At 38.2% G+C, this 12143-nt stretch overlaps 1 protein-coding gene across 1 annotated transcript; it reads right to left on the bottom strand.

Moving 5' to 3' along the window:
• Positions 1 to 8517: 8517 nt before the first annotated feature.
• Positions 8518 to 9465, bottom strand: LOC115814911 (olfactory receptor 2AT4-like). Its single transcript, XM_030777883.1, has one exon. The coding sequence runs from the start codon at positions 9463 to 9465 to the stop codon at positions 8518 to 8520; it is 948 nt and encodes a 315-aa protein (XP_030633743.1).
• Positions 9466 to 12143: the final 2678 nt, after the last annotated feature.

Below are 12143 nucleotides of genomic sequence, written 5' to 3'. Positions count from 1 at the left end.
AGACATGCAATAAGATCCTTGGCTTGAAACTGAACAGTCAGTTTGTGAAGAACTCTCTATTAAAGACTTGTCATTCTTATCCCAATCAATTAAAAAACATTACTGCTATAAGGTCTTCACCATTTCAACAACTGGAAGCTTGGTGGAAAACCAATAAGATCACAAATCACCCACTTAAACTGTGTAACCTCACAACAATTTGGAACAACCCAGATTTCTTAATCAATAAGACCACCTTCACATTTAATTCCTGGAAAAGTAAAGGAATCATCCACTTACAACACCTGTTTGCAAATGATAAATTCTTAACCATCCATGAACTAACACAGAAATATAACATGACCCAACCAAACTTTTTACAGTACCTCCAACTTAAGAATGCACTAAAAAATAAAGTACAACTTTCCAACAATTATTAACAACCACCACCATTAATAGAAAAGATAGCATCCATTTCAACATCTGAGAAACCTTTATCTAAAATATATAAACACATATCATCACCAAAAGAAGAAGCACTACCCATACCAATTACAAACTGGGAAAAAGCTTTAAAAATCAAGACTGATCTCAATTTCTGGAAACAAATATGTAGCAACATCTTCTCCATGACAAACAACTCCCAACCACAGCCAGTCCAGTATAAGGTCATGCACAGAACACACATCACCAACCATAGAATGCACCTCATGGGATTCACCAATACAGATATCTGTCCACAATGCACCCTCAACACAACAGATTGTTATTATCACTCTTTCTGGCAATGCACACCAACCCAGAATTTCTGGCAAGCCATAATATTTGAACTCTCCAAATTTCTGGGTCACAGCATTCCACTGTCTCCGTCCCTTTGCCTTCTAGGAGATCTCACACCCATCAGTCATATTCACAAATACCACAAGATCATACTTGTCACCTTAACAATAGCCAAAAAAAACAATACTCCTAAACTGGAAATACAGGCACAAACTTTCAATGTCACAATGGCTTAATCTGTTAACAGACTACCTCTCAATGGAACGAGAGCTAAAAACAATAAACAGACCAAAGAATTCAGTAAGACCTGGGAACCCATCCTTGTAGCTCTAAACTTCCCAACAAATTGACCCCCCTACCTTCCCTTCCTACTTTTTTTTTTCTCACAAATTCTTCCTTCTTCTCCCCTTTTCCTTTAAATGTTATCTAAATGTTATCTTTCTGCTTCATTACTATCACTATATTATTATTATTATTATTATTATTATTATTATTATTATTATTATTATTACTGATTTTTCCTACTAGTATTATTGTCACTGCTATCACTTATGATTACTCAGTGTTATAACTATACCGATGATGATGATGATGATGATTATTATTATTATTGTTGTTGTTGCTGTTATTGTTATTATTGATGACTGAATATTCTCCTTCTTCTTCCTCCTCCTCGTCTTCTCCTCCTTCTTCTTTTCCCTCTTCTTCTCCAACTGTAACATAATGGCTCTGTGACAGGATCAGTGTGATGTCTTGTTCTATGTTATGTGTCCCATGTGTGTGTATGAATGTCTGTATGTATCAACAATAAAAAAAAAATAAAATAAATGTGAAAACCCCAAGAACAAGGATTCATGTGGCCTGCCCCTGAGCCCAAAACCTAAAGGTCAGATTATGTGACCTCTGATACAGAACATGATAGTTCCATGTTGTTCAGGGAAAAGGGTCTGATGAACAAATGTAAATTTGAATAAAAGCTTATGAATTACAAAGAAAAAAAAAAGTCTTAAAAGTCATTAAATTTGGACTTTAAAATGTGCAGCTATCCTGGTTAGTTGTAAACAACAGCTCTTAGCTGCTATACCGTCGGCCGGCTTACGTCACTTCAGCGTTCCTACTGGCGGTGCGAATTCAATCATAAAAAAAGCCCTAGAACGTATGTAGTTCTAGGGGAAGCTCCCCAGGGGATAGTTCCTATCAAATGAGACCCTAGAACTGTTTGGTCCGAAAGTGCCTAATACCAATGTAAAACTTTAGATAGCACATTTTCATAGACTAAACCTTACCAGAAAGTACGACGGAGTAAAAAAAAAATCTGAGATATCAAGAATAAGATAGTAACATTACAAGAATAAAGTAATAACTGAGGAAAAAATGTCATAATATTATGAGAATAAAGTTGTAATTTAATGAGAATAAAGTCATAACATTTGAAGAAAAAGTCGTAATATTACCAGAATAAAGTTGTAATTTTACAAGAAAGAAAATAATAAAATTATGAAAATAAAATGTTACCAGCAACCAACAAAATGGGCAAGAGGAATAAACAGGGTTGTTTAGACACAGGGATAGACACAGTTTATTTACAGTTCTTTCTTCAGAATAGACACGTTTATTCTTTTTTTTTTAAATCAGATTTATAATGCATCCAAATTAGGCAGACAAGCAAATTACGAGTAACTTCAATGGGAAATAAAAGAATGACAGACAACATTAATTATTACACAGCTTTGTTGAATACTCGATTCTGATCGGTCAATTACGGCATTCTGCGGTCTGTTATTTCTGAATAGCAGGCTGCTGCTATTAACAACAGGCCGTTGACATGGATTATTTTTTTTTTTAGCAGAACCAATAAAATAATTTTTTTTAAACAATATTTTGAATTGTTGATTTCTTTCATTAGTAGCCATGTAATAAGCAGGATAATGTAGAGCAAGCCGGTGATTATTGTGATATAAACCTCTCCGCTTTGCATCAGGGTCCTGCATCACCCTGTCGGGGTTTATTTCGCAATAATGACCGACTTACTGTACATTATCCCTTACATATTACTGTAGGTACAATAGCAATCCTAACACAGAGGAACCAAAGGATGTAGGTGCGACAGGATTATCAAATCAGTCTCATATAAATCAGTCCCATAAATTTATTAACCATTAATTTTGGTGTTTAATTCTTTATAATTACTAACTACTAAAATTAATAGAATAATCTAGTTGTAACAATGTGCTACAGTCTTAGTGAGTATTGCAGTACTGTAGTATTGTAGTGCAGTTATACTACTAAATCTATAACACACGTGAACAACAAGGTTGACGAAGGCTATTGGGAGTACTTTGATGGCAGAGGTTGGCATTCAGTGAATACTGCAGTAGAAACAGACAAAACAACAGTTTATTCCAAAGATACTATTTATTAAAATAATCAACACTACTTGGCAAACTAATACTGATATGGTACAATCAATAATCAGCAGCAAATAGAATGATCAAAGTACAAATGGTAATATGATGATAATGAGGCTATGTACAAGTATTCAGTGTAAGACTGAATGAGTGTAAGAGTGGAGATGCGTGTGTGTGTGTGTGTGTGTGTGTGTGTATGTGAACGTAAGTGTATGTGGGCGTATGCCAGGTGCGCACTGAAAATAGAAAGAGGAGCAAGGGAGAGACGCAGTACGCAGGTGCACAGAAGAGAGAAGGAGGAGCGAGGGAGAGAGGCTGTGCGCTGGCGCACAGGCAAGAGGTATGTGTGGTATGTGAATGTAGCTCGCAAGCGTCTGTGCTAGGCACCAACGAGAGTGGGAATGGGCAACAAGAAGCACGTGTGTGACAGAGAAACAAAGGATCTCCAACTTGAGAGCTAGTCTCAAGCAAGTAGGCCCTAAACTCAACAACTCTAACCAACCCTTAACTCGCACTGTAATCCCAAAGCTGAAGTGTGTGATCAGACAAAGGGAGAGAGAGAGAGAGAGAGAGAGAGAGAGAGAGAGAGAAAGCATGCCAGATCTATACTTTAGAAGTCGCAAACAAAAGAAAGTAACAAGTGGCCAAGAATCGAATTGTGCGTGAAATACAGTGTGTACATTTAAATCACAAAAGAATTCAAATAACCAGACTTTCTTCACGTTAACTACATACAACCTTAAGACTAAAGTGTGCCCAGATGCCAGCCTTACATTGAATCACTCTTGCATGGCTACTGAAGATACGTCTTTGGTGGCCTGATGAGCAGTATGATGCGCAGGTCCAGGGAGAAGTTCTTTTCTTTGTCGCTTGAAGATCCTCGTGGCTCCGTCGCTCGTCCGATGATCTTGAGGGGTTTCTTGATTTAGTCCGTCAACGTTTTAAGAAATGAAAAGGGATCCGGTCGCCTTTTCTTCCGTCTAATACTGCGTGGGTTACAGTATAATAAACCGGTGAAGTTACAGTCGCAACTGTGCAAGAGAAAGTACGCTAAAACTTTGGCAGGAAGTTTGGTACAAATATCCCACTTCGTTGTTTCTTTGTTCTTTTCTTCTGCAGAGAGATGGTGTCTCTTTAGGCAGGGAGGGTCCCTTCCAGAGAGGGAATCCACAGCCAGAGATAACGGTGTCTCTTTATGCAGGTAGGGACACCCGCTAGAGAGAACTGCTGCTAGAGTGAGCCGCTGCTAGAGCGTGCCGCTGCTAGAGACAGAGATGGAGAGGGATTTAGAATTTGGATTTTCCGCGGTTTTATGGTGAAATTGCGTCACCACTGTATGTGGTATCCGGTTTCACTGCTGTATCCAATACCATTACAGTGAAGGCTGAGAAGATGGGTTCAGATTACCCGTGAAGTCAAGCAGAGAATTATCGGTAGTATTTGCTACAGGACTGGCAACCCTTACATTACACAAAATTTATTTACAGATTTTGATCGTGAGGAAGGAGGAGCCAGATCCAATCAAATAGGTGCCAGTCCCAATCTGGGAGGTCCCAGATCCTGTTCCAGCAGGATCCAGTACAAATTAAGCCCTGCGGTTGGTTTCATCTAGGCCTGGTCAATCAAAATTAGGCACTAACCTTTTTTTTTTTTTTTTTTTTGGTCAAGAAAATGGTGAGGTTCCTCACCAATGGTGGGAGGTGGTGTTCTGAGTGGGGACAATGCCTTTGTACCCAACAGAATCTTATTCCTCTCGAAGAAGAACAAATCTATGAGTTAAGTAAAGATTCGGTTATTTTTCCAGACAAGAGAGTTTGAGATAGAGTGACAGTTATTTAAATCAGAGGGATCATAAACTTTATGCAGGGGAATAACATGAACAGGTTTCCATACATTGGCAAGTCTACTTGAGAGAAATGCTAAATTTAAAATATGAGTATGTGAACTGGCAATAAACAACAAAAAAAGGAGGATAAAGACTATTCTCTCCAACTGATACTCTAGTATTGATGTCAAGCAATGTATTACATTTAGATTTACTCATTTACTCATTTTATCCAAAGCGACTTCCAAGACGAGCAGAATACAAGCCAAGTATAAATGTCAGAATAATTTGTCTTAGAGAGAATTTGTAGCTTTGCCAAAACAATAGAATGGAAAAAAGCTTCATCGTCTGTGCCAATATTAAAGTTATATGGAGCAATATCAGCAGATATCTTACCAAATAAGTGCCCTGAAGAGTACTAAAAGCTTCACACATATCCTGTTTATTCATGACAAAAACATTTTCACATCTAATCAATGAGGGAAGAAAAGTAATTAAATTAATTTTAAAAGAATTAAAAAAAAACTGGAAGCACTGCTACTGTATTTAGATGATTCATCTGTGAAGCTTCATCTCTAATATGCACTGCAGCAGAGAGTTCGGGAGTAAACCAGGGATTTTTTTTTTTTTTTTTTTTTTTTTTACTCTGAAGTTCTCATTTGGGGCATTATTGTCAGCAATAAGGTTGAAAGCTTTACATAACAGGAATAATCCAGGACAGCTCAGGGTCAGACATGGAACAATCTCTCTCTCTTCAAAATAAAACAAATCAAATAATGAACCCTAATCATCAAAAAGCCTGTAATTTTTCTTTGCAACAATGTTAGCTTTATGTCTGGTTTCCTCTTTGATTTTCCGCACTTAGATGCATGCGACTGAGCATCATCAATATCGTCCTGAGACAAAACTCTACCACCCGAGTATTTGTGAGGCTTGTTAACTATGATCATATCAACATTTTATCTGGGAAATTAACTGGAAAAGATTAAGCTCATAGCAAAGCTCAACTTCAGGTCACCAAAGACAAGTGAATCAGATGGAGTCTAAGATGAGAGTAAATTACTGGGGTCTTCCAAGGCTTCATTGCTTTGCGAGATATAATCCAATACCAATAAAGTGATCATTACCCAAAGCACAGATGATTACAGTCATACATTAACACACTTTGGGCTTTTCCTGTCACATAAGAATAAATTGTATCTCTGGATAGCTATGTCCTAGTTTAGAATTAAGGTATACTGCAATCCATATGAATAAATAATTAAATGAACTTCCAAGCCTCTACGTTAAAGTATACCTTAGCAAAGATGTGCTTGTCACCTTCTATAGCTGCAACACTGAAAGCATCCTGACATATTGCATCTCAAAAGGGTACACCAGCTGTACTGCTGCAGAGAGACGAGCTTGGTGCCAACCTCTCGAAGACATCTCCAACTCCCACTGTCTCCATAGAGCCATCACCATCTGTGAGGACCCCATACACCCCTGTCGCCACCTTTTCGCTCTCCTGCCCTCCAGCCAGCGCTACAGGTGCACCAGGGCCCACGCTGCCAGACTGAGGAAGTTTCTACCCAAGAACCATAAATCTCCTGAACCAAATCCACCAAGACACCTCAGATTATAGGACTATAAAATTACATTTTATATGAGTATATGCAGTAGGTGATTTGTTATTTTGTAATAGGGGGATGGCCCAATGGGAGCACTCCCCCCCTCCCCCACTCCCAAACCACCAACCAACACACCACCAACCAACACACACATCCATGTACACCTCCCAAAGGACATTGTTGCAGGATGTCTTAAACGTAATTGTGACTTTTCTAATTCTACAATTCCATTTTATCCAGTTATCTTTCTTGTCTCTACAATTGACTTTTTATAATCTATATTTTATAATCTATAGTTTATGAAACTATATCTGTAGTCATGTCTCCCCTGACATATTTTGTTATAGAGGTTGATTGGTCTGGGGTGTATTTTCAGCACCACAGATGCTGCTGAATGATCATAGAAATATTAAAAGAATATTATAGGAAAACTACAAGCAGAAGTGCGTCTCTATGTTCTTCTTGCTCTTCCTCAACTACACGTTGCTACTTGTGTTTGATCATGAAGGTGACACTACTCTATAGAGTATATAAGCTACAATATAGTATAGAATTGAATATTTATAGTATATAGCTTAGAGAATATTATAGATCCAAGACAAAACTGACAGAAGGGTGGGATTGAGAGAAAAAGGCACAATTATAAATCTGTCTGCTACTTCAGCACCACAGACAACACCATGGATTTATCAATACATAGCACAGTTAGGTGACTGAATCTCGTTGCACGTGTACAATAACAATAAAGGTATTTGTATTCATATTCGTAATCCTGCAGCTGGTCTGATATTTAACCTGCTGCATAAGATCTTCTGTCTCTGATATGTCCATTGCAGCTGAATTTGTTCTTTTGCTTCATGTTAAATAATAAGCTTCAACCACATCTTTTTTAGAGGGTACACATATAACGAGGAAACGATGAAGAATATTATTAGAAAGAAATTTTGGTGACATATGTTAAATACACCAAAAATAGAAGCCTAATCATTCTTGACACTATTTTCAAAGAAAGGACAATTAAATAATTTCATTTTCTTGTTCAAAGGCTGTCTTGCCAGCATGGGGGTATCACATTTGCTCACAAGAAATCTTGGTTTATCTCATGCCAATCCCAGAAGTCATTCTCATTCTCATACTTGCATACATCCTGGCTCGAACATCTTGGCCACTTGCGGCAGTCTTTGGGAGTTGTTTTGCTTTGTTTTGTTTTGTTTTTCTTTTCTTTTCTTTTTTTCATAGGGCAACTTTCAGTGTGCACATGACCATGAAAAGATGTAATAGGGATGTGTGATTGGGGTGTCTTAGAGAAATAATTTTACAGATTTTTCATATAATGATTCCTCACTAGCCTGTTTCTATTGACAACAGCTGTGATCGAAAACTTGCCCACTTGTGTCACATTGTTTAGAAAAGCACATTTGAGGATATTGGATGAATGATATCCTGATTAGTGATTTGTTACAGCTATTTTAACTGCCTTTTTAAGTGAGGAAAACAATGACCTGACCCAGAAATTTTCAGAAATCAGAACAGGAAAACACAGAAGAGATTCATCATGTGGTCCTTTATTATCTGGTTTAGCTGACATTTTGCGTGAAATCGAAATACTAAAGCAACTTTTACCTTTGCTTTAAAGCAGGAAAATGCCCAAAACGGATATGTATGAGGTTTCAGTGAATTTACTGGACTGAAGAAAAAATTCGTTACCATGATATTTCCCAAGGAAGACTAATGTGACACCGACTCAAGCAAGACCAAAAAACATGCCTATCATTTACATACTGCTTCAAATTATGCATTTATACAATAACCTGCAATGTGAATTTTCATTTATTGAAAGGAGTAACTGTGTAGTAACTGTGTTATGATTACAGTTCCTTATCTTGATCATCTTATTCAGCCAAAAAAGGGATTTTTACTTAATTGCAATTAGTCTGGTTTTAATTTTCCTTTTTAGAATATCTTTGATTTCCTTTGTTCGAAAGCAGTATATGACTGGATTCACAACAGAAGGAAATAAGCTATACCACATAATCAACATAATACGAATGTTTGCATTGATTTCAACACTCATGTCATATATGTAAACAACACATCTAGGCAGATAATAAAGGCATATAATCATTAGCTGAGGGCTGCATGTTGAAAATGTCTTATATCGCCCCTCTGAGCTGGAGATTTTGGAGACAGATGCTATTATGAATATGTAAGAGAATATGATAAAAGTGAAGGGACCCATGAGAACGAACATAGCTATACCAAATGCAAAGGTTTTTACCCTTGTAATGTCAGCACATGCAAGTTTAGTTATTGAAGTATGATCACAGTAACATTGGGTTATAATATTTGGACCACAGTAAGGCATGGAAAGGGCTCCATTAACAATTACAACCATACATACAACTGTAAATACCCATGAAATTGTGCACAATTTTAAAATAGAGCGATTTGTAATTAGAGAGGGATATCTGAGAGGGTTGCATATGGCAATGAATCGGTCAAGAGCCAATAATGACATAAGTAATGAATTATTAGCCCCCAAAAAATGGACAAAAAACATCTGAGTAAAGCATGCACTGTATGAGATTATTCTATCTGAGAGCCAGTACCTTGCAATGACTTTTGGCAAAGTGACTGTTCCAAATGCAAGGTCTGACATCGCAAGGTTACAGAAAATAAGATAGGTTGGTTTTTGAAGGCTTCTCTCAGAGGCTACAAACATGACGATGAAAACATTTCCAGTTGCAAGCATTAGATAGATGAGGAATAAAAGTGCTCCGACTGGTCCATGATACTGGGGCAGGAGTCCTGGGAATCCCAAAATGATGAATTCAGTGACGGTTGTTATGCTACTATTGAACATGGCTCCATGAATCATACTCAAAATTTTAATGCAAAGTCTACCAACTGCAAATCATAAATGGGAAAGAGGAGAAAAGGAGGTCAGTTGTAACTGTAATAGTTGTATTTTAACATGAGTAAAAGGTAGATAGAAAGGAACAAATATCATTTCTCAGCGATGTATGCTCTCTGTCTTATCTGAGCTTGTCAATGGAAAAAAGAAAGAAAGACATTGAATTGATCTGACACCTTGAAATACAGGGCACCAGTTGTGAGTCTGCTGTCTCAAAGATGATGCGAGTAATCTTATCTACCACAGATTGGGATCAGTTAGTAAGTTTATAAACTGTTCACTGTCAGAAAATATGGTATGATGTAATCACCCCTGGCTTGATTTAAATTGGCTAAGATGGGGGAATTTGAGTCTCTTCAGAAGGTAATTATGATTACATTTGTGACGAAAAATAATGCAGAGGGTGCGGTAGAGACACAGAGCTTGAATGCCATCAGTAATTATATTTTTATTTATTAGACACTATGAACAACGACAAAAGATGACAAAAGAAAAAAAATGAGAGACAGATTTACCAGGACTACCAATAACAGCAGCCAGTTCACTTGTGCTGAAAAATTTAAAAATCAGAAACGTACTTGATGCAAAGATCTTTCCCATTTGTGGATGTCCTACTAAAGATGACAAAAAAAAGAAAAAAAAAAAAACCTGTAAAAAATCTCACAGTATGACTGCAATGTAACTGACATGCACTTTAAGTGACATGTTCGTGTACAACAAGTTGACTCACGATCTAACAAATCTGATAGGACAGAGTCTCTGGGGGAAGCCGGTAGAAAGTGAAACTCCATTCCCCAATATTACAACAGTGGCAATATTGTAAAACTGAGCGAAATCTGTGATAATTTACCTTGTAGGTATATATCAACACCAAAACAATAGACAAAAATGGTGCCATGCTAAGTGCAAGCTTGTTAAAGCACCTCCAGTCAACATCTTGTGTTTTTTGTTATTTCTTGTGTTTTCTGTTGCATTTTTCTGTCTGGCAAGACCGTCAAACTTTTTCATTCTGAAATGGATACTGTGTGGCTGAACCAATTGCTACTTATTCTCTTGATATTTTTAAGTTATGTTGTGCTGGGTCTCCACGCCACCAGAAGCAGGGGTAATGTTTACACCCGCAACCAGCTGATAGCACTTTCCAAATCCACACTACTGCCCAGAGCAAGACTACAAATCCCTGATGCTTTGAAGAGGAGACACAGGGGATGCAGGCAGACTTCCAGCACAACTCGGAGTTCTGTCATCTGCAGAAATTTTCAGATGACTTTGCAGTTGTGGGGTGTGTCAGAAGTGGACAGGAGATGTTCTATCAGGGAACTGGTTGACCGCTTTGTGGCATGGTGTGGGAACAACCACATCGTTTAAATGTGGCTAAGATGAAGGAAATGGTTGTAGACTTTAGGAGGACCAGGACTAAGTTGCACACTATTTCCGTCCTGGGAGAAGAGGTGGAGTTGGTGGAGGGCTACAAATACATGGGTGTTCACCTGGACTACAGACTGGACTGGAAATGTAACAATGAGGCTGTCTACAGGAAGGAACAAAGCAGACTTCTTGAGGAAGCTGTTATGTTTTGTTTAGTGAAAGACGAAGGTTGTAGTCTACTGTTTTGCTGTCCAACTGTCAACCATTCCCCGTTCTACAATGACATTTGCCAGGTACATAGGATTCTAGGTAATGCAGTTCCTGACAAGAGCACATAACAACACATCTTCCCTTCTTTAAAAAAAAAATCTTTCCTTGAGAATGAACAGCTTTAAAGAACATTACATATCTCTTTTTTTAAAGCATGTAAACAATGAACAAGCCACCAACAATCAACAAATATTTTTACCAATAAACGACTCAGATACTTTCAATTAGTCTCTCAGGTTTCTTAATAGACCTTCTTGATCTGCTGCATGTTTCAGCAGATGTTTTGACCTCAGGACCTGCAGCATCCATTTGGTTCAGTAAACTGGAACAAATCTGTTCATTGCTGGCAAGTGCTGCTGTGTCTTTATGGGTGTTTTCCGAGGTGTCACCGCTTTGATTTGGCCCTTGTGGTTGAAGATCCACGCGGTTTCTCCTCAGAGCCATTCCATTCTCTGTTTGGATCTGGTAAGGCCACGGAGCAACTTCCCTCTGCACATATCCTTGCATGGACCAGGTGCTCGTTATGTGATCACGAACACAGACTTGATCTCCGGACTTCAGGATTGTGAACTCTTTTGCACTTTTGTCATGTCGCTGTTTTTGTTTCTGTTTCCCCTTTTCTTTTTCAGCTTTGACTTTGAGTGCTCCTTTAGGTGTCAATTGTTCCTCCCTCACTGGAAGGTTTGTGCGTATATGCTGGCCCATCATCATCTGAGCTGGAGATAAGCCATTCTGCAGTGGTGCGCTGCAGTAGATGATGAGACTTTTGTGAAGTCCGTCTTCCGCTGTCTTCTCGATGCTTTTCATCACTTTTACCCTCAGCAAGGCCGTTGGATCTGGGGTAACGCAGGCTCAAGGTGATATGATGAAACCCCTACTCCTTGACAAAAGAAGCAAACTCACTACTTGAAAACTGGGGACCATTGTCTGAGATCACTTCACACGGAACACCATGTCTTGCAAAGATAGCTTTCAGGAAAGCAATGATT

The sequence above is a fragment of the Chanos chanos genome, chromosome 6 (genome assembly GCF_902362185.1).
Source record: "Chanos chanos chromosome 6, fChaCha1.1, whole genome shotgun sequence".
Lineage (NCBI taxonomy): Eukaryota > Metazoa > Chordata > Actinopteri > Gonorynchiformes > Chanidae > Chanos > Chanos chanos.
The sequence above is the reverse complement of the archived record's forward strand: the minus strand, read 5'-3'. Positions and strand labels throughout refer to the sequence as shown.

Excerpts from the sequence above, each read along its gene's own strand:
- LOC115814911 (XM_030777883.1), bottom strand. The coding sequence starts at position 9,465 with ATGTTCAATAGTAGCATAACAACCGTCACTGAATTCATCATTTTGGGA.